Source organism: Cetorhinus maximus, chromosome 15, assembly GCF_964194155.1.
Source record: "Cetorhinus maximus chromosome 15, sCetMax3.hap1.1, whole genome shotgun sequence".
NCBI lineage: Eukaryota > Metazoa > Chordata > Chondrichthyes > Lamniformes > Cetorhinidae > Cetorhinus > Cetorhinus maximus.
In genome coordinates this window covers 17,723,930-17,747,000 of record NC_135893.1, presented here as the reverse complement: position 1 = coordinate 17,747,000, position 23,071 = coordinate 17,723,930, and the positions used below count along the sequence as shown (strand labels likewise).

The 23,071-nt window shown below is 50.1% G+C and overlaps 1 protein-coding gene across 2 annotated transcripts in view; it reads left to right on the top strand.

Moving 5' to 3' along the window:
* The window catches only part of LOC144690433 (uncharacterized), a 53,419-nt gene extending 30,664 nt beyond the window's left edge, over positions 1-22,755 (top strand). Inside the window, exons 4-12 of one of the 2 annotated variants that reach the window (XM_078557938.1) lie at positions 103-232; positions 1,973-2,063; positions 15,345-15,450; positions 16,685-16,827; positions 18,352-18,414; positions 19,427-19,555; positions 20,383-20,498; positions 21,167-21,264; positions 21,433-22,755. In XM_078557938.1, coding sequence (XP_078414064.1) covers positions 103-232; positions 1,973-2,063; positions 15,345-15,450; positions 16,685-16,827; positions 18,352-18,414; positions 19,427-19,555; positions 20,383-20,498; positions 21,167-21,264; positions 21,433-21,587 — 1,031 coding nt within the window. In that variant the 3' untranslated portion in view covers positions 21,588-22,755. Of the gene's footprint in view, positions 1-102; positions 233-1,972; positions 2,064-15,344; positions 15,451-16,684; positions 16,846-18,351; positions 18,415-19,426; positions 19,556-20,382; positions 20,499-21,166; positions 21,265-21,432 lie in introns of both variants that reach the window. The other variant, XM_078557937.1, reaches the window with a different exon arrangement.
* Positions 22,756-23,071: the final 316 nt, after the last annotated feature.

Genomic DNA, 23,071 nt, shown 5'->3' with positions numbered 1-23,071 from the left:
GTTCTGGTTTGGTGCTCCCTGGTAAAAGTTAAACCAAGTTGCTATTTATAAAATGGAGTGAGTTCTGTGTTGCTGTTAAACCATGACCTTGGTGTTCCCCAGTTGAACAGCATTATGCCTCAAACATCGAGAAGAACAAACTTGTCCGTCAGGATGTGTGTGTGGCCAAGAAGCTGCAGGACGAGGAGGAACTGGAGGCCAAACACTACAGCCGGGAACACCAGCAACAGATGTACGTATGCCGGAGGAGGGGGGTCTGAACCTGAGGAGGGGGTGGTGGGGGGGGCTGAACCTGAGTGGGGGGGGGTCTGAACCTGAGGGGGGTGGGGGTGGGGGGGCTGAACCTGAGGAGGAGGTGCTCTGCGCTCACAGTCACCAGCCAATCACTGGACGAGTGCAGGTGAGTGTCCTGGGCCGGGGGAAGTGGCTGTCGGGTGTCGGGTGTTCCACCAGAGAGGCACAACCGGTCAGTGCTGGACATTGCTGGTGACCAGGAGTCCAGCCCAGGCAAGGTGCGATGAGATGGAAGTCCACTGCTGGCAGACAGGGCAAGCCCAAGAGACTGAGCAGGTCCTGGGGGAGGGGTAGGATCTCTGTTCCAGTGGGTGCCGCACACAATATAGTTTATTGTTCCGTAGTTAGCAGCATTGTCCAGGAACCAAGGGAGGGCCATATGGGTCAAGACTGGGAACTGAGCCCAGTGAGTCAGTTAAAGAGGCAGCTCATCAAAGGGAGAACTTTCTGTTCTGAATACTGACATCGTTAAATCATTTTATATATTTTTATTTAAAGCAAATTGTCACCTGAATTTTATTTGCTGTTTTATACAAATTTCAGTTTTATAGCTGGCAGAGAGCTCCCTCATTCGTCTACCACCTCCCTCCCAGACCTGCCCCCTACCCTTACCATTAACCTTCCTCTCACCCAGCCCACCCCCTCCACACAGCCCGAACCTCCACTTTGCTCCGTTGCCCTGGTTCAGCCCCCTCCTCCTCAGGGGATTGCTCCCTCAGACCTGCTGTTTGTCAAATTCTTAAGTCCTCTGGCCTTTAATAACTGGAGCTTGTCTCTACGAGGAGTGTGTAGGCAGCACTGGTTAAAGCTTGTCTCAACCAGGCAGCAGTTTAAATTGGTGATAAGTTGACACACGTCAGACACACGAGCAGTGAAACTGGGTGTGGACTGTTCTTCCTGCCCTGAAGCACTTCCAGCTCCTGCTTCAATACACTCAAACCCCTGTCACTTGGTGCAAGGTATAAGGATGTTCCCTGCATCTAGTTTTCATACCATCTGAACGTAGTGTTCAGTGTGACCCTGCGTTAACGCTATCAATGTTGCTCCTCCACTCGCTTTTCCTCTTGTTCCTCCCAAACTCCAAATCTTCTGTCTTTTCCCACACTTCCTCCTCCCGTCACCATCTGAACTGTCAAAATCAAAACTCCTGGCAGCTTGTTCTGCCAAACCTCCCCCAAAAACACCTTCTGCCACAGCTCCGTCTTTTCTCCCCATCTCCTTGTTAATTTAACCAGGCTCTTTTTGTGTGGGACTGCAGCAGTGTAGTACACTCACCCCTAGGTCAGAAAGTCAGTATTCCAGGCCCCACCCCACTGACCTGAGCCCATTATCCAGGCTGATATTCCCAGTGCAGTACCGAGGGTGTGCTGCATTGTAGGGGGTGCTGTCTTTCGGATGACATGTGAAAGACAATCCATCTGCCCCCTCAGGTGGAAGTTAAAGATCCCGCGACACTATTTTCAAGAAGAGCAAGGGAGTTTTTCTGGTTGTTATCAGGTTGTTGGTGAGGTCTTGCTCTGTGTAAATTGGCTGTCACATTTCCTCCCTCACAACAGTAACCAGACTTCAAGTATTTCATTGGCTGTAAAGCACTTTGGGACATCCTGAGTGTGTGAAAGGTTCTATGTAAATGTAAGTCTTCTCTTTCTTGAACTAACCACATTGTCTCCATGTCTAGTGAGGAGCTTGATTCTCAATATGCCAAAGTTGTCCAAGAGGAGATTGAGAAGCGTGCGGCGGAGAGCCTGCAACGAGAGGAGCAGGATAAGGTAGGCTTTGTCTTCAGACTGTGGGGAGCGTTTGCAGAAAGCACAGCGAGGCTACACTTCAGCGCAGTCCCACTGGTCGTGTACTTCAACTCCAACGTGTTAGTTTTTAAAAAGCTGGTGTCTGTCCTGGTGGAGCAGTTTACTGTTTATTTCCCCCTCCCTTTTAGTGTGAATTTAATGTGCACCTCGTTCTGAAGTTGCTGACTTTTTTTGGGAAAGGGTTCCATTTAGTGTCAAAATCCTTGCCCCCGAGTACTCAGTGTTGATGTTTGAGCCCAGGTCCAGCTGCAGGCCACTCAACCAGCCTGGCACACTGGCGTCTGGCTGCCTGTCCCATCCTGCTCCATAGCCCATATGTGGCCACTTCAACAGGGTTTACTGAACAGTTATCGAGGAGGCACCCTGGTCTCTCTGCCCTGGGCCTGGTGTCTCTGCCCTGGGCCCGGGCACTCACTGGCTGCCCTGGGGCCTGGGCCTGTTGAAGTTTGGGGTGCTTTTGTTGTTTTATTTTCTCTCTCTCCCGCACTTTTGTAACCCGACTATCATGGCAACAAGTGGATGGAATGTGGTGAGAGCTTGCTGTTCTTTTGGCTGCTTACCTTAGGGTGGTAACTGATTAAAACTTGTCTCCTTCAATCGCAAACCATCCCCAGCATCCCCATAAAACCAGGATGAGCAACCTCTGATGTAGTGACTTGTTCTTACAGAATTAAATCATTAACTCTGCTAATCAACAGGCCAGTGGCTGGATAGACAACCTGACGCTGTCTGTCCAGCTTTGGCTCAAATCCCCTCTTGTGTTAACCGGTGCCAAACTGACTGGAGGGAAACCTGTTCCCTGATCCTCCTCTCTCGGAGAGTTGGCGAAGGAGGGAATCCCTGTCCAGATAAATCCGTGCTAATTGTTTAGGCCTGAACCAGACAGTTTGGAGCTGGGCAGGGGAACTGAGGCAGAGTGGTATTTGCAGCTGTCAGATTGGGCAGGCTGATGTGTTTAATTGTGAAATGGGCTCTCTGCCATAGGCAGAAGCCTTCTGTGCGCTGAGACACTGTTCAGATGAAACTTTAGATCAGTGATTTCTGTTTCTTCTAAATTATGGATGAAGCTCCGGCTTGTTTTGCAGGTGGGGGTGGGGTGGAGTTGTTCCCCTTGAGAGCTTAGCAGTGACTATTGTGTAAAACTCCTCAGCTACTCTTTCTGCCCAGGCCCCCGATACTAACTTCTGGCTGGGCTGAGTGAGTTAAGAGAGACAATTTTAACTCTTTTGATGGGCCTGCCTGATTGTCTGTGAAAGAAGTTATTAAAACTCAGGGGTGGTCCGCTTAGCAGGCTAGCTCAGTTGGCTAGAAGGCTAGTGTGTGATGCAGAATGATGCCAATACTGCGGGTTCAATCCCAGCACCAGCTGTGGTAGTCCATGGAGGCCTCCCTCCTTGTCTTGTCCCGTGCTTATGGAGTGGAACCCTGCAAACTATACATAACCAATTGTCTGTATCTTTCTAATGAAGAGAGATATTTATGGTCCTTTGTGGTCTATGGCTAATTACCTACCTGTTAGTGCAGCCCCCCCGCCACCTACAGTGGGTGTGTCAGTGTGAGTGTGATCAGCCTGCCCTACGTGTTCTTGGTGTAAATGGTGGGGACTGCACTGTAACCCTATACGCACAGTGTCAGCAGGGAATCGAGTCTCGGAGACACGGCATCTTGCTGTGAGTTTGTGCTGCTCGGGGTTAAAGTGCGCGCAGTTCCCTTGATTGTGGGTTAGAAGCCGGATTACACAGCATTACACAGAATTTGGAGCATAATAAACTGAGGGATAGGGTACGGCACAATGGTTATTGTTCGAACTAAAAGTTCATCCTGTTTCGTATTATGTGGAAATAAGGACAATGTAGGACTCAGCTGAATTACATCTCTTTGCACTGATTCAACTACCCCCTACCCTCTACCCGCATCACCTAGAGGCTTTTCAATCCTGACAAGCCTTGGGAGATGGACTAGTGTTTTATAAAGACACTTGCTGCACAAGAGGGTCCCATAAGCAGTGGCTGGTTTATTGGCAGGTTGTGTAGGAGTGTCTCAGCCTGCACTGGTAGCTGTTTATATAGGGGGCAGTCTGATGTATCCCACCTTATTGTATTAAGCTATGTATCTGTACACACGTACCCACCCCCATGACCGCCCCAGGTGCCATTTTCTCCACACACCCATGTTTGTTTTCACTGGGAATGTTTTTAACTTGATCTGAAGAAATGGTTTTCTTCTGTTTATCCCCAGAACCGATTAGCCAGATTAATTCCAGCTCCAACAGAAAGCTGCTTTTGATTTTTAATTTTAATAGCCAGCGAGTCTGCCCATTAAAGCCACCCCTGGCTGGGTCCCAAGCTCTTTCCCCCTCCTACAGTTCACAGCCTGCCACTGCTGACTGTGTACTCAACCTTTCCAGCTTGGTAATTGGGGAAAGGGCCAAAACTGCTGACGTGTTTCCATTTGCGGGGGAGTCTGGAAGGAGGGGACCCGAGTATAAGATAGTTACTAACAGATGAAATGGGAATTTACGCGATATTCCATTACACGGTGAGCTGTGCGAATATGGAACTCGCTGCCGCTTGGAGCAGCGGGAGCAGAGAGCGTTGATGCGTTTAGGAGAGGGCTTGATGCATGCGTGAGAGAGAAGGGGTCTGTTGGGGCAAGATGACAAGAGGTTTGTGTGGAGTATGAACACTGAGATATGTATTACACAGGGTATATGGCACAGAAACAGGCCATTCAGCCCAACCAGTCCATGCCAGTGTTCATGCTCCACCCGAGCCCTCTTTCCCATATCACCATAACACTCTGTTCCCTTCTCCCTCATATTCATGACCAGTTTCCCCTTAAATGCATCGATACTATTCACTTCAACCACTCCCCGTGTTAGTGAGTTCCGCATTCTCACCACTCTTTGGTTGAAGATGTTTCTTCTGAATTCCCCATTGGATTTCTTGGTGACTATTCTATATCGATGGCCTCTAGTGATGTTCTTCCCCACAAGGGGAAACATTCTCTCTCTATCCACTCTATCTAAATCTTTCATAATTATAAATTTCTCCTATAAGGTCACCCCTCAGCTGTCTTTTTTCAAGAGAAAAGAGACCCGGCCTGTTGATCCTTTCTTGATATTTATTCCCGCACCTTCCTGGTGTCACCCTGTGAATCTACACCCTCCCCACTGTCTCTATGTCCTTTATATGACATGGCGACCAGAACTTGGGTTGTGCCAAGTGGCCTGTTTCCTGGGTTGTAGACCAGATGTAATTCTACGTCTGATCCAAGAGATTTCTGTCAGTGCGAATGTGCTGCCTTGGCTAAGCTGATCACATTCGCACCTTGAGTGAGAAGGTTGTGGGTTTGAAACCCATTCTAGGGCTTTGGGCTGACAGTGAAAGAAGGTACCTCTGGCAGCACAGCACCCTCTCAGTACTGCCGTGTGTGTGTGTGTGTGTGTGTGGGGGTGTGGGTGTGTGTGTGGTTCTGACATGGGGCTTGAAGCCACACCTTTCTGATTCTTAAGGGGAGGGAGTATCCTCTGAGCCAAATGGATGGACAGCCATCCTAACCCTGAGCTCCAATTGCGAGCAGAGAGTTCACCCTCCAGTACCCCCTCCTTACCATGTATCCTTGGATGTGAATTCTGACTTAGCTATTCATTCACAGGAGGAGGCTGTGGGCAGTGAGGCTGGGGGCCGGTGGCGGTGAGGCTGGGGGCCGGTGGCGGTGAGGCTGGGGGCCGGTGGCGGTGAGGCTGGGGGCCGGTGGCGGTGAGGCTGGGGGCCGGTGGCGGTGAGGCTGGGGGCCGGTGGCGGTGAGGCTGGGGGCCGGTGGCGGTGAGGCTGGGGGCCGGTGGCGGTGAGGCTGGGGGCCGGTGGCGGTGAGGCTGGGGGCCGGTGGCGGTGAGGTTTACAGTTATTGGTGTGGGTCCAGCCCTAACCCTCTGCCCCACACCCCAGTCCTTCTATGTAGCCGGGTCTGCTCAGTGAGATCTCACCGTTCACCATCCTGGTGCTGGGACAGCGAGTTTGACCACAAGGTGAGGGATGGGTATCGATTGATCCACTAATTGAGGATGGCACATGTCTCTGAGCGTTAGCCACTGAGCCATCTACAAGAGGCGTTATTTAAAGCTCCAGACCCTCTTGATATTTGCAGTGATACCGATATTCAGGATACTTGCAAGTGGAATTGATACAGCCTGGCTGTGTGAGGGAAACTGGATTGATATATGACTGCTCCTCTCAGCTCGACAGCAGCACTCCATTTAACATCCAATTCCATTAGTCCTCGGTGCTGATGCAGTCAATGTATCAATGCAGCTAGCTACTCGAGTCAGTCACTCAATTTAATTGTGTCCCCTCAGATTGGCTCAACTGCTAATTGACATGTGAGTGTGTCACTGGCAGCAACCTGCCAGTGTCCTTCTGGAAGAATCGAGTCCAGATGTTCCAGCCAGCTTTTCTTTTACACTGTTTCTTCTACTTGCCTTCCCCCCACCCACCAACCCCACCCTCCTCCTCCTCCCTCCTCCTCCTCCTCTCCTGAAGGTGCTGACCCTCACTTTGGCTCTTTAGATAATTTCCCTGTACACATCCAGACAGCAAGTGTCAAGGGGCTGCTTAACCAGGGGGTGCATCATGTACCATCTTGTTTCTAATCTCCCTTGATGTCTGTACAGGGGCATTCCGCAGCAGGAGGTCTGTGAGTAGTGATCAAGGGCAGGTAACACTATATACTGTCCAGATAACCAGGGGTGGAAGCCAAATCTTTTCAGCTCTGTGCTGCCCGGTGAGGGCATGTTTCTGCTGTTCTTATTGTGAGCTGGTTTTTAATTTTGGAATAGGTGTCCGAGGAAATGTAGAAAGGAGCTTGGCATGTCTGATTATTTAGGAACCAAATAAAAGGTCTTGTTGCTTTAGGTAAAAGTGATTTAAGATCTGCTGAATGGAGTCACAGTAATGGTTTGAACCTGTTGTGCTTTCTTCCTTGACTGGTGACTGTTTCTAATTATAGAACAGCTGTAAAACAAAACACAAACCTTGACTTTAAACAGCATGCCCCGACATGAGAAACCTTTCAACAGGCCAAGAGTTAGAAACCATTAACTGTTTCAAAAATCAGCATTAGTGAACATTAAAGGAGATGATGTCAGCACAGGCAGGAGGGGACACCTAGTTTTCAAGTGGTATCTTTACCGTTGTTACCTCCAGACCCGACCATTCCAAAGCTCTACAGGTCCAGCTCCCACCTTCCACCCTCTGTAAACCTGAGCTCATCCAATCATATCCTAACTCGCGCCACGTCTCGTTCACACATCAGCCCTGTGCCTGATGATCTACGTTGGCTGCAGGTCTGACAAAGCCTCAGTTTTCAAATCCTCAATCTTGTGTTCAAACCTCTCCATGGTCTAGTCGCTCCAAACTCATCCAACCCCATAACTCTTGAGATCTCTGCGCTCGTCCAATTGTGGTCTGTTGTGCATCCCTGATTTTAACTCCTCCGCTGGTGGCCGTGCCTTCAGCTGTCTAGGTCCCAAGGTCTGGAATTCCCTCCTTAAACTACTTCACTTCTCTATGCCTCCTCATCTCTTTAAGGTGCTCTGTAAAACAGAACCTCATCTGTCCTAACATCTCCTTATGGGGCTTAGTGTTAAATTTTGTTCATGTGAAGCACTCTGGGATGTTTTGCTTAGTTAAAGGTGCTCCATAAATGCAAGTATTTGTTGCGCACAGTAGATCACATCAAGAGGTACAGGTGCAGCACACGCAAATACATCAGTGTCCTCTGGGATATCAGCTTCCTATTTTCCATAAAATTCTGTAGGTTAAAAATGAGTTTTAACTTTGATCCCATTTACAATCGTAGAATGATGCTGCCCAGAAGGAGGCCTTTCAGCCCACTATACCTCTGCTTCCTCTATCCAATTAGCCCCACAGCCCTGCAGATTTCTCCTTTTTCAAGTATTTATGTGATTGCCTCTGGAATTTTTCTGCTCCATCTTCTCCCACCGCCCGTTCAGGCAGTGCATTCCGCATCCTCACAGCTCACTGTGTAAAATAAATAAATAAACCTCCCATCTCTGCTGCTTTTGCCAATTACCTTAGTTGATCTCACTTGTTCATGTGGCCCTTCATTCCTTTTGCCTCGGCTGTCTGTTTCAACGTGTGAAACCTGCTGTGACAGTTTTTAAGATTTGGGTTTACCGTGGTGTGCCAGCAGGGGGTGGTGTTGCAGTGCCCAGTCAGGCTGCTGTCTGTTCAGCAGCTGGAAGCTTGTCAGATGCCGGAGCCAGATGTTTGTGTCGGGGAACCTTTTGCCTGTGAGTGCTATCCCGGGTGCCAAGAATCCCCCGCTGCCTGTCTGTCTGAGGAATTGTTGGGCTGGAGGAGCTATCAGTCTGCACCCTGTCAACATTCCAAACACATGACACTTCCAGCTCGAGTTAACCCTCCAACGACGGATAGTGAAACAGGTTAGACCATCTAACCTGTTAAACCATCTAACACTGGATTTTCATTCCACTTAGTATCGGCTTAGACAGCAGGTTACTGGGGTGAGCAGTTTGTACATCGGTAAAAGCAAAATACTGCGGATGCTGGAAATCTGAAACCAAAACAAAAATACCCGGAAAAACTCAGCAGGTCTGACAGCATCTGCGGAGAGGAGCACAGTTAATGTTTCGAGTCCGTATGACCCTTCACCAGAACTAAAGAAATATAGAAATGTGGTGAAGTATAAGCTGTTTAAGGTGGGGGGGGGTGGTGGGACAGGTAAAGCTGGATAGAGGGCCAGTGATAGGAGGAGGCAAAGAAGAGATTGCCTTTTGTATATTGTATTTTGCATATTGGTTTAGGCCACAGTTGGTGCAATGGAGTCGGGCTGGTACAGCGATCAGGTAGAGGATCAGGTTAATTGGGTTAGACGTCAGGTTAGTGGAGTGAGGAACTAGTGAATCTGGCTAGATGACTGGCTAGTGTCGTAAGCAACTAGTGTGTCAAGTTGGAATGATCATAGGTTAGTGGAGTGGGCAGCGAAGTGTTGAGTTGTGAACTAGCCAATACTCAATGCAGAGAACGGAGGGAGAAATGAGTACTCCAGCCTTAATAATGTTGGCCTTCAGTCCTCCGTATCTCTCCCAGTAACTAAACATTAAACAGGAACATCCAATTCTGAAACTGGGTACAGGGGTAACTGCTGTCCAACTCTCCTCAACCTTGGCTGTTTGATGTTATAAACTGAGGAGGAGAGAGGATAAACTGTTCTGAGAGCATTGGAGGGTGTGATGACCCCCATGGCCCAATAGTTTGCTAATACTCGTGCACACTGAGTGGCTCTTGGGTGCGATACTGGAAGAGAAGCAGCAACCTGGGAACTAACCCCAACAAGAAGTAGATCCTGGAAGAGCCCCAGCGAGGTAATACCTTAATAGCAGCGTAACACCTTCATTCAAGAAAGGAGGGAGACCAAGCAGGAAACTTCTGGCCTGTTAGCCTAACATCTGTCTTAGGAAAATTATCCATTATTAAGGAGGTTATAGCAGGATACTTAGAATATCTTAATGGGATCAGGCAGAGTCAACAATGTTTTGCGAAAGGGAAATCATGTTTAACTAATTTATTAAGAGTTTTTTGAGGGTGTAACAAGCAAGGGTGGATAAAGGGGACCCTGTAGATGTGGTGTACTTAGATTTCCAAAAGGCATTTGATAAGCTGCCATGTCAAAGGTTCTTACACAACATAAGAACTCATGGCGTAGTGTAGGGGGTAACATCTCAGCATGGATAGAGAATTGGTTAGCTAACAGGTAGCAGAGAGTAGGGGTGAATGGGCCTTTTTCGGGTTGACAAGGTGTAACTCGTGGAGAGCCACAGGGATCAGTGCTGGGGCCTCAGCTATCTGCAATCTACATCAATGATCTGGTGGAAGGCACAGTAGTTAATTGGCCGTCGGCAACAAGGTAAGTAAGGAAGCAAGTTGTTAAGAGGAGGTAAAGAGTCTATAAAGGGATGTGGATAGGTTAAGTGAGTGGGCAAAAATTTGGCAGATGGGTTGGGGGGAGGTGGGTAGGGGATGATGGTGGTGTCGTGGTAATGTCACAACCAGTAATCCACAGGCCCGGGCTAATGTTCTGGGGGCACAGGTTCAAATCCCACCATTGGCCAGATGGTGGGATTTAAATTGGAGCAATAAACCTGGAGAATGAAGCTCGTCTCAGTCATGGTGAGCACGAAACGATCACCGATTGGCATAAAAACCCACCTGCTTCACTAATGTCCTTTAGGGCAGGGAATCTGCTGTCCTTACCTGGTCTGGTCTACTTGTGACTCCAGACCCACAGCAATGTGGTTGACTATTAACCACCCTCTCAAATGACCGAGCAAGCCCCCCTGTTCAGGGGCAATTAGGGATGGGCAACAAATGCCCACATCCCATGAAAAAAGAGAAATGTGGGAAAATGTGAACTCTGGCTGGAAGAATAAAAAAACAGCATTTTATCTAAATGGGGACAGATTGCAAAACGCATTGGTACAGAGGGATCTGGGTGTCCTGGTACATGAATTAACAAGAAGTTAATATGCAGAGATTAAGGGATTAGGAAGGCAAATGGAATGTTGGTGATTATTGCAAAGGAAAATGGAATATAAAAGTAAGGATGTTTTACTGCAGCTGCACATGTGGGCCTTGGTCAGACCACATCTGGAGCACTGTGTACAGTTTTGGCCTCCTTATTTGAAAAAGGATATAATTGCGTTAGAAGTAGTTCAGAGATTGTCCACTCGACTCATTCCAGGGATGAGGGGGTTATCCTATGAGGAAAGGTTGGGCAGGTCAGGCCTGTACCCATTGGTGTTTAGAAGGATGAGAGGGTAATCTTATTGAAACACATCAGATTCTGAGGGTGCTTCACAGGGCTGGATACCAGGAGGATAGCGAGCGGTGGGAGGCACAAGAAACAAAGGACACAGTTTTGAGAAAAAGGTCTCAGTTTTAAGTGTCATTAGTCTATGGAGTTCTCTTCCCCAGGGAGCTGTGGAGGCTAGGTTTGCTGAATTTATTCAGGGCTGAGTTAGACAGATTTTTGATAGACGAGGGAGTCGAGGGTTATTGGTGGGGGGTGGGTGGGGGTGGTGGGTAGACAGGAAAGTGAGTTCAGACCCCCCCACAATCAGATCAGCCATGGTTTTATCAAATAGTGGGGCAGGTTCGAGGGGCTGAATGGCCTAGCCCTGCTCCTATGTTCCGATGGAATAGTCATGTTCAGGAAGGTGAGAGAAAATCCAGGGTCTTGCGGTGAATGTGGAAGTTCAGCACCCCCCTGTGGGGGCAGGTGTAATTACAGGAGTGGGATTAAAGGAGAAGCTTTACGGTCTGATCATAAAAACCTGGGCTCCCACCTCCAGTCCTGAGGGATTGCTGCACCATCAGGTGTACTAACTAGAAACCGGGACCCCCTCAGGTGGGCACGACTCCCTCGGGAGCAGGGACATTCCCCTCAGTGTCCCGACAATATGTATCCCTTAACCAATGTCACAAAAACACATCACCTGCTCATCACTGCATTGCTCATTGTGGGATCCTGCTGTGTGTAAATTAGCTGCCATGTCTCCTACAGCAGTAACTACATTTCAGAAATACTTCATTCAATCTGAAACACTTTGCATGAGCTTCTGGAAGGTGCTATAGAAATGCAAGTCTTTCTCTTTCCCTTAACTTTTTCCCTCTCTTCCCCCTTCTCTCCCCGACTCACTCTGTTTCTCTCACTCTCTCCTGATCTGGCTCGCCGCCCCCCCACCTCCCCTGCTCGCCGCCCCCCCCCCTCCCCTGCTCGCCGCCCCCCACCCCTCCCCTGCTCGCCGCCCCCCCCCCCTCCCCTGCTCGCCGCCCCCCCACCTCCCCTGCTCGCCGCCCCCCCCTCCCCTGCTCGCCGCCCCCCCCTCCCCTGCTCGCCGCCCCCCCCCCCTCCCCTGCTCGCCGCCCCCCCCTCCCCTGCTCGCCCCCCCCTCCCCTGCTCGCCCCCCCTCCCCCCTGCTCGCCCCCCCTCCCTCCTGCTCGCCCCCCCTCCCTCCTGCTCGCCCCCCCCTCCCCCCTGCTTGCCCCCCCCCTCCCCCCTGCTCGCCCCCCCCCCCTCTCTGCCCCTCTCCTGTGTGATGCATAACACAGTTGAATATCATGCTGAAAGTTACTTTGTGGCCTCAGGCAAGAGGAATGCTGCTTCAGTTTTTAAAAAAAAAAACAAGGGTTAGCCAATGTTCTCCTGTAACTTATCCAAGTGTCCAATTTTGAGCCTAGATATCCATTTCATTGGGCTATTCCACCATGGGAGGAGAGCATCACATCCAAGACCCATCTGACCCTCACTCGCCTCTTGTACTTTCCAGCAACAATCATTGGCCTGACCTGAAGGGTTAAAAGATCAGCATCTTCCCCTTCCCTCCCCTCCCCTGACGAGACACTGTGGCTGGTTATTGCGCAACCCCCCCCTCCCCCCCGCTTGCCCCCTGCCTAAGAGCACCTGACTCCACACACACTGGGGATTAATTCCCGGTCTGTGCAGCTCACCAGGGAGTATCTGTCTGCCCCCAATCTCCCCACCCACTGGCCCCCCTAGGGGTATGGGACATTGCGCAGAGTTTTATTGTGGATACCTGCTCCGTTTCTAAGTACAGTCCAGGTCAGTTGTGAATGGCTGTTGGATCACCCTCTGTGACCCCGGATGGCCCACTGGGGGTAGGATATTTGTCACTGGGCATCAGTGCTGCTGCGCTACGTGCAGATTAGCAAATCCAAATACAAGGATTACTATTCAGCATTTTTCTTGTAGCTTGGAATCCAGTGGTTTCAGGGTCATGGATTGGGTCAAAGGCCTGAATCTTTGTCCCCTCTTGATGCGAGGGCACTGAGGCTAAATGGAAGGGCCCGACCTGAGAGCAAACAAATCTGCACAGACAGATGATTCAACAGCAACTCGTGTTTATATAGCGCCTTCAACACAGCCCACAGGAGTGTGACCAAACTAAACCTGGCAGCCTGTATGTAAAGAGGCTTTAACGCCTAGCGCTTGGTCAAATAGTTTTTTAAAGAGGGTCTTTGAGGAGGGGAGAGCAGACAGCTTTTCAGAGGAAGGTTTTAACAAGTGCAACAACAGACACCTGCATTTATATAGCACCTTCAACATGGTGAAACGTCTCGAGGCGCAGCGCAGGAGCGATTTAGCGGACGGAATTTGAAGCCGCGTCACAGTGGGAGATGTTAGAAAAGGACGCCAAGGGTTTGGTCAAAGAGGTGGCATTTAAGGAGCCTCTTAAAGGGCAAGAGGGAGGCAGAGAGGATCAGGGAGTGAACTCCAGAGTTCGGGCAGCTGCAGGCACAGCCACCAGGGCTGGAGGAGTGAAAATCGGGGATGGGCAAGAGGCCCGAGCTGGAGGCGGTCAGAGGGAGCGCGGAGGGGGTCAGAGGGAGCGCGGAGGGGGTCAGAGGGAGCGCGGAGGGGGTCAGAGGGAGCGCCGAGGGGCTGGAGGGGGTTAGAGGGAGGGCGGAGGGGGTTAGAGGGAGCGCTGAGGGGCCAGAGGGGGTTAGAGGGAGCGCGGAGGGGGTTAGAGGGAGGGCGGAGGGGGTTAGAGGGAGCGCGGAGGTGCCGGAGGGGGTTAGAGGGAGCGCGGAGGTGCCGGAGGGGGTTAGAGGGAGCGCGGAGGGGTTGGAGGGGGTTAGAGGGAGGGCGGAGGGGGTTAGAGGGAGCGCAGAGGGGCCGGAGGGGGTTACAGCGCTGGGGATTGTCAATGAGACCATCTTCCTAATTCCTGTAATTCCCCCCCTCAGCTCTGTGCCTGTGGGTTCCCAGGAGGGAGAGGATCAGTGTCTGTGTTTTCTGATGTTAGTAATAATCCATTTCTTAGGGACTTGGTGATATTTTGGTAAACTCTGGTGCTGATGAAAAGTGGAGGGCGTCAGACCCCACTTTAGTAAAAAGCCCCTGATACTGGGCCCCTTGAGGATCCTTGGCTGGTTTTATTGTGGCCTCATCTCTCAGTTTTGATCTTACTCAGGGTTAGCAGTGAGCTGTTTGATTTTACCGGTTTCTAAACTGCTGCTTCCTGGAACAGGCTCTGGTCAGTGTTTTGTTTCCTGTCAACACATGTGAGAGAGTTGTTGTTAAAGTTCCCCACCAACTCAGTTTGTTGTGATCACCCTGCCTGCTGTCTGCATTCTCATTCCCCTCCTACAATCAGAATTCATTTGAAATCAGCTACTATTCATGCATGTGTCCCTGTTCTGATAAACCTGCACAGTTTAATCACTTTCAATTGTTAAACCCCTTCCCTTTACCCTTCCCCACCCCCTCACCCTGAAGGTGCTGACTCTCACTGGGGTTCAGCTTCCCCTCCTCTCCTGAAGGTGCTGACTCTCACTGGGGTTCAACTCCCCTCCTCTCCTGAAGGTGCTGACTCACTGGGGTTCAGCTCCCCTCCTCTCCTGAAGGTGCTGACTCTCACTGGGGTTCAGGCCCCCCTCCTCTCCTGAAGGTGCGACTCTCACTGGGGTTCAGCTCCCCTCCTCTCCTGAAGGTGCTGACCCTCACTGGGGCTCAGCTCCCCTCCTCTCCTGAAGGTGCTGACTCTCACTGGGGTTCAGCTCCCCTCCTCTCCTGAAGGTGCTGAGTCTCACTGGGGTTCAGGTCTCCTCCTCTCCTGAAGGTGCTGACTCTCACTGGGGTTCAGCTCCCCCTCCTCTCCTGAAGGTGCTGACTCTCACTGGGGTTCAGCTCCCCTCCTCTCCTGAAGGTGCTGACCCTCACTGGGATTCAGCTCCCCCTCCTCTCCTGAAGGTGCTGACTCTCACTGGGGTTCAGCTCCCCTCCTCTCCTGAAGGTGCTGACTCTCACTGGGGTTCAGCTCCCCTCCTCTCCTGAAGGTGCTGACTCTCACTGGGGTTCAGCTCCCCCTCCTCTCCTGAAGGTGCTGACTCTCGCTGGGGTTCAGGTTAACCTGACCCTCTTGTATTGTCCACTCTCTAGCTCTGAAGCAGGAATGGGATCCCCAGCTGAATTTTGTTCTCTGCTTTGACTGACTTCCCCTCCCTACCCACCCACCTCCCCCTTTTGGGCTCCTGCATTATTTATTTATTCTGTTCACTTGGAGACTTCAATAATCGCAGGATTTTCCAATTTCTGTTTAGAAATCTGAACGGGATCTTAAGCAAAGGTTTTCCTAAGGGCTGAGATGTGACTAACCTCCTTGTGTTGGATTTGTAGGAAGTGGCCCGGAGGTTACAGGAGGAGGAAGAGCTGAGGAACCAGAGGAGAGTGGCGCTTGAGGCTGAACTGTATGGAGCGGGTGAAGAGATGCACAGGCACAGAGGTAAACTCTGCTCTGCTACCCTGTGGATAGTCCCAGTTGGAGCTTGGAGGGGATAGGTGCATCACCAGGGTGTCCTGTCATCAGACCAGCCCAATATAGAGAGGGAGCCTAAGCGAGTAGGATTTGGTTGTCACAAGGAGGATTGCACACGCTCAATCTCTCAGTTTAAACAAAGAGTCATTTCCCAGGCTGCAGTGACTGTACATCCCCCTGTCATTGCTCTGTCTGTTCATGCAGCAATCCTTCAGCACTGCACCAGAGACCTCTGCCCTCCAGCTTTTGGGTGGGGACTTGAATCCACAATCTTGTACCTTGAAAGCGAGAGAGTGCACTACCCACAGAGCGACGGCCAGCACCAGCGGTGCCGCTGGAGGGGTGACGCGAGGGCTAGTATGTCAAACCACGAGCAGGGGACACTTCTCCATTGAGGATCAATTGAATTTGCAGCATGGGCAGAGGCCATTCAGCCCATCGCGGATGAGCTGACTCTCTGAGTTATCCCCTTAGTCCATTCTCCTGCCCCCTGAGTCTTTTTCAATTTTCTTCTTTTTACCTCCTCTTTGTAAAAAGTTTTTCTGGATCCTATTTCCACCACATGTGATGATGCAATGTTCCATGTCCCACTAAAACTCCCCCTAATCTCCCTTCGGTCTTTTGTTCTTTTACCTTCTCAAAACGCCTAATAAATTCTGAGTCACTTGATCAGATTCCCTTCAGCGACAGGTATTTTGGCTTTGGCGCTCTCTCAGCTCGTTGAACATAAAGGGGACCATAAATGACTGGATGGATCTTACAAAAATGGGTTTCTTTTTAAGCTGAAGGCCAGGCTAGGGGCTTCCAGTCAGTGCTGTGCTGGAGCAACAGCCACATACATTCGTACCCCGCCCCCTTCACAGAGCAGGGCACGTTACTGAGGGAGGGATCGAGGGGAGTGACCGGATGTGATGAGGTGCCCAGTGCTGTTGGACGCCATAATAAACTTCAACTCCAACTTGCTGGGGTGAGAAATGGAGAAAGACGACCAGGATTCCTGCCCTGATTGCTCTCCGCTTTTCTCACTTGACATTGGTTGGGCTGTGATGCCCCCCAGAGTGGAATAACCAGGCCCCACTTGCACATGAAGATTAGCCCGTCAGGAGGGGCGTCCATGATCCTGTTTCGGCCACCCTCGCAGGGGTTGGTCATTTGAGGAGGGGAGAGTGTAACCGGTTTTTGATGTATGTTTTTAATATAGAGAAGAGGGTGTGGAGCAGACACGAGCAAAACCCCCTGGACAGGGAAGTTGCACAGTTGAATATCAGAGATTCTTACGAGAGTGACCAGGAGCAACTGCAGCGAGATGAAGCATTGGCCCGTCTCTTGCAGGAGGAGGAGGAAGTGAGGATGGTGCAGCTGGTACGTGAGCTCAGTTGGAGTTATTGGGTTTTGATGCTTCGATTGTGGTGCGGGACAGTTTGGGAGTGGGGGGGTCTCCAGTCATTATAGTGGGGCAGGGCTGATCCATCTAATAGCTCAATGGGTTCAAGCATCTGATTGTCCTCATGATCACTATATGTTCACTAAAACCTCCCTATCTCTGGAACCTCCTCCAGCCCTATTACCCTCCCTATCTCTGGAACCTCCTCCAGCCCTACGACCCTCCCTATCTCTGGAACCTCCTCCAGCCCTACGACCCTCCCTATCTCTGGAACCTCCACCAGCCCTACGACCCTCCCTATCTCTGGAACCTCCTCCAGCCCTACGACCCTCCCTATCTCTGGAACCTCCTCCAGCCCTACGACCCTCCCTATCTCTGGAACCTCCTCCAGCCCTACGACCCCCCCTATCTCTGGAACCTCCTCCAGCCCCTACAACTCTCCAGGGTCACCGAGCTCTTCCAATTCTGAGGTCTTGTGCATCCCTGACTTTCATCGTTCCTCAATTAATGGCTGTGCCTTCAGCTGCCTAAACTCTAAACTGTGGAATTCTCCCTCTAAACCTCCCCGACTCTGTACCTCCCTCTGCTCCTTTAAGACGTTGCTTATAACAAACCCCTTTGACCAAGCTGTTGGCCACCTGTCCGAATATCTCCTGAAATTGTTTCTCATTGTAGAATGTCATAAAGATGCTGTTGATATTTTGAGAGAGTCTAGTGAACAGCTGGAAACTGGCAAGTATTGAGGTGATCTAAACTTGGAGAAGCATCTCTGGAGGGTAAATGCAGAATATCTACTGGTCCAGGCTTACTGAATTTCCGTCCGAAAGACTTTTTCATACTCAGTCAGTGCTTAATGTAATTTTGCTTTTAAAACTGATCTGTTATTTAGATGTTAGGATGGATGGGAGACATTAGGTGTCAGGTTTGAACCGATAACATTTCGGTGAAATGCTTTAGAACATTTTACTACATTAAAAATGCCACGTACATGCAAGGTGTTGTTGGAGGGGCCGCTCATTAACCATGGCAACTCCCACATTCGCCCAATCCAATGTTAAAAGCTTTCATTATAGTTCAGTTTGGAGATGGTTCACAATATTGGCAGCTTTTCCTGCAAGTTAGGAACCCAATTAATCAGAAAAGTGCCATAAAAGTGTGAGCTTTTAATTGGAAACGTTCCTGGCCAAGGAACTGGACTTTCGAGAAGGAATGAAGTGTTTTTTTTATCTCCGTGATGACTGTGGGGTGCATTCCACTTTGAAAGCAGCTGAGTCAAAGCTGGTTAACTTTGTGCAGAAGAGAGGTGGATAGGTACGTGGCTGGGAGTAAGTACAGGCATTCAATTCTCTGAGGTGCTGCTGACTGTGACTCTGCCCTAAAGGGTTCCTTCTCAAAATATTGTGGCCTTTTCCTTTTTGCATTGTTCTACTCCTTGTCTCCTCTATAAGCCTGACCTTTTTATGTTCGAAATAAATCTCTTGCAGAAATCAAAGAGCCAAAGGAACCAGGAGGAGGACTTTCGCACAGCACAGGTGGCACAGGATGAGGTAATGTCCAGGCAATGGGTGTGATTATTCTTATGCGGTGGGTGTAACCAGGAACATTAGGCTTCTGATTGAGGTTTTTACACCAGATATTTCTCCCCTGGGCGATGTGGGCCTCGGTTACATAGTCATTGCCATTAGTGTGCTCCTCCCTTCATTACCCAATATCTAGCCAGGGAGGGGAAGGTGGGGTGTCAAACAGGGAACCCTCACCCTATTTCCAACTTGCTGGATGCAACAGATACGACCCCAAGATTTTGTTGACTTTGGTAGGTGAAGTATGTAGCCAGGTAATGCTGGGTAGCTGAGCAATGGGATGTCACCCAGACCCTGAATGTCAGGTTAATTTTGCTGATTTCTTATTCTGGCCCTAGAACGAGGCCCCGATGTCACCTCATCCAGAGATGAGAAAACAGCAATTGAAACTCCTGGGACCTCCACCTGATAGTAACATTGATCATGGCTTTACCATGAGATGTTAATAATAGTTGTTATTAGCTCAGTGGGGGGCACTCATACCTCTGATACAGGTGTCATGGATTCAACCGCAGAGACCTGAGCAGGCAATTCGATCTGACCCTCCACTGAAGGACTGAAAGAGTGCTGCACTGTTGGAGGTGCCGTCTTTTGCATGAGGCATTAAACCCAGGCCCTGTATGCCCCCTCGGGTAGATGTAAATGATCCCATGGCAGAGCAAGGGCGTTCTCTCTGGTATCCTGGCCAATATTTATCCCTCAATAACATCACAAAACAGCTTATTTGATCATGATCACATTGTTGTTTGTGAGATCTTGCTGTGTATGGATTGGCTGCCACCATTCCTACATGACAACAGTGACCAGACTTGGCTTTGAAAGAAGTACCTAATTGGCTGTAACCCATTGGTGTACACCTTGCGATTGTGAAGGGCTGCTTATAAATTGAAGGGTTTGCTCGTTTTATATAAACATCGCTGTCCATTTTGCTTTTGACTTGACAAAAGCTAAGGTCTCAGACCAAATCTGCTTCCATCAGGAAATAGCAAAATACATTCAGAGGCAAGAACTGAAAGCCCACAAACAGTCCAAGGGGCTGGACCAGAAGCTGGCCAGGAGAGAGTATTCCGAAGAAAGCAATGATTCCTCGGAGAGGCAGAAGAGACGGGTAAGGAAAAGTGCTTAAAATCAGGGATGTGAAACATTAGTTTCTGGTACAGTTCATCAGTTTGATCCAAGAATGCAATTTGTTTGATTTAATCCCACGATTAAATGTATCAAATATGGACAGTTGGAGCGATGGTGCAAAATATTGGTGCAATGGTCCATTGCCATGCATTACTTGGTTTGGCGTTTTAACAACGTTTGCCTGTGTGGCAATCATAGGATGATATAGCAAAAGAAAAGGCCATTCAGTCCATCATGCCAATCTCGGTACTGCCATTACAGAGCGGTGGAGATCCCAGCAATGCTGTAAACAAATGGCTCTGCCTGTTATAGTAAGAGATTAGGGAGCCTCTGTCTGTCTCTCTGCTGGGCTGTGATGTGTCATTTTAGCAGTTCTCTTCCTTACTCTTTCCTGAATGTGGTGATTTTCCCACTCCCTCGCTGGATGGTCTGGTAAATGACTGGTGCTTTGCTGAAGTTAAGAATCTTCGTACGTTAATCTTGGGTTAACGTACACTTCGGCCGGAGCTAACCTCGCCTGATGCCTGTGCTCAGCGTCGCTTGCAACAGCAGTCACTGGGTGTCAGTTGGGAGCGGGAAGCTGCACCAATGTTCCTCGTCTCCAGCAAAGGCTGCGTGAGGTTACTAAACTCAGCAGTGCCTGGGAGTCAAACCACAGGCACCCATGGTCTGTGTAGCTTTATTACTGAGTTAACTGGTGAGCCGTTGAATGGGCGGGTGGGGCAGGGGGGGAGGTGGGTGGGTGGGTGGGCGGGAAGGGGGCTGTTGGGCGGAGCAGGTTTTATTGATGTCATCTTTCCTTTTCAGAGTCGAGCAGACTCTGCTCAACAAGAGCGACTGAACTCTGAAGGATTTCCATCTTTGAGTGGTGAGCAGAGTCCAGAGAGAGGAGAGTCTCCCACAGAACAGCTGCAAAGAACCAGGTATGTGCTTCCAGTGAGGTCACCAGCCAGTGGGGCTGGGCTGGTGGAGAGGAGAGGAATGGCTTCAGGCAGTGGGATGGGTGTCCGTAACCCTTCCTACTTTATATCCGGACTTTCCCCTCTCTCCAGTCATGCCCTGTTTTCTGCTGAAGTTGGTGACCCCCCCACTTTGTGAGGGGTTTCCCAGGATGTTTACATCTGCGTTATCAGGAGGGGAGGGGCTATTTCCGGCTGTGGTCACTGTGAAGGAGTAGGATGCAGTGACCCCTTTATTACCCAAAATACACAACCACTCCCCCTTAACAGCACTGAGGACAGCGATAGCAGCGCCACCTGTTGACGTGGCTGTGATCTACGCGCTTGGCGAGACTGGAGTCTAAAGCTGGGACCATGTGGTCTGCATGTGGTCTGCTGTTCACTGGGCATAAACTCGGAGCTGGTGAGGGGGGGGTCCCTTTAACTTTCATCGTTCACTCTTTCCGCCTTCAGAGTAAATGAAAAACCTGCCCACCCAAATCTAGATCTTGCTAGGGATTGTCCAAAGAGTCAAAGTTTCCATAAGTCTGTAGAGTAACAGGAGTGAGTTATTGCTGTGGTAGGTGTATCATTAAATAATGATTTTTTTTTAAAAACACACTGTGAAAGAGATTGATTTTTTTTTGCTATAGGTGTCCATTCCCCAGAAACATTGCAGAGGAGCTGGATCCAACCTTCAAAACCAAAAACACTGAGCACTCCTCTGACCTATTTCCTGCTGTTCCACCAGGTAACACTTCACGTTCATCATATGGGGCAATAGCGTTATGTAATAAGACGCCCTGAGTCCCTCGATTCGATTCCAGCCTCTAATCTGCTGCCATAAACCCGTTATTCTCTGTGCCGTATCGCTGTCTGCCTGTTGGGTGGTAATGTGTTACTCTCCCTCCTGTTGCAGCTTTGCCTCACCCCCGTGCTGTACCACCAGACGGTTTCTATGACTACCTGGACGATTGCTCCGAGCCAACGTGTGTCCCGCCGACCAGGCGACAGGAGGAGAAGCTGGTGAGGCAGAAATCGAAGGAGAAGAAGGAAGGATGCAAGCAGCAATGAGGGTGTCTGGGCTGTGGAAAGGATGGAATGTGTTGGCCAGTCTAGGAACCCTCTGTTTTTATATATACACACCCACACACGCACGCGCTCACGTATTCTTCATCATGTAAGCTTCAGGTTTCCAGAGCAGACTTTGCTTGAAGCCCTCGTGAAATATTCGACCTGTGTTGTACACTATCGAACCTGGTGCCCCTTCACCCATAGGCCCCGGCTCTGCTATGAGACTGGTCTGGAACACAAGGCAGCTGGGTTGTGCCTCCAGTTCTGAATTTGGTTGATGCGATCTTTCCTGCAGTTTGCTGCAGCTTCACGTCGGCAGTGAAGGAGGTGGAGGGAGGGAGTGCTCTCCGTGCAGTAACCAGCTTCAGGCCTCCATCGAACCACCTCCTGGCTTGAAGCAACTGGAAAATGATCACTTCATTGCTGAAACTGGGTGGGTTTGAATTTAAGGACATTCTCCTCGCTCCCTTTTCTCCTGGACTCCCCAGGACTCGGGCAAAGAGTCAATCAGGCTCCACACAGCTGGCCAGGTGTGCGAACTGCCTGTCACAGCTGTTTCCCGTGTGGTGGTGTTTCTGTAAGCCCTGTGTTACAGGATGCAAGAGATGTCTGTGTTGGGGGATGTCACCTCCAGCACTGAACCTTCCTGGGTGGGGAGGTTGTAAACGGACAGTCTTAGCCCCCCAGCCTCTTAAGCTTGCCACCAGGAGCCTCCCAAGAGCAACACTAGATTCCGATCTTCCCACTGACCAGCGGGGAAATGTACTGCATGGCCCGAGCTAGCCCACCACTGTTAAACATCATGTTGCAAAGGAGAGCTGCAGGAATTGAAAGCCTCCACCTCTCCAGTCAGGATCTGTGTTCAGTGTTAAATGCCCCATCACAACCTCCGCCCACTGAGGGCTTTGGTGATTTTACCCATTCCGGATAGTCACAGCTTTGATCCTTCGTCTATGCTCAAAGAGCTGATTTCAGTTGGGTGAGCTGGAACTGCACTCACTAACCTGGGGACACTGACAAAATCAGCCAGAGGTCCTGCTGCAGGTCACGATCCAAAGATGCCAGCTTGAGGTGACAATATGGAGCTAAGCCCCGAACGTTTCTGCAGCTTAGGTTTTAAATATTTTGTATTTAATAGATAAAATTGCAAGAATTTCCATCTTGATCATTACTTGAGACAGTTTGATGGGGACAGTGTAGAGGGAGATTTACTCTGTATCTAACCCCGTGCAATACCTGTCCTGGGAGTGTTTGATGGGGACGGTATAGAGGGAGATTTACTCTGTATCTAACCCCGTGCTGTACCTGCCCTGGGAGTGTTTGATGGGGACAGTGTAGAGAGAGCTTTACTCTGTATCTAACCCCGTGCTGTACCTGCCCTGGGAGTGTTTGATGGGGACAGTGTAGAGGGAGCTTTATCCTGTATCTAACCCCGTGCTGTACCTGTCCTGGGAGTGTTTGATGTGGACAGTGTGGAGGGAGCT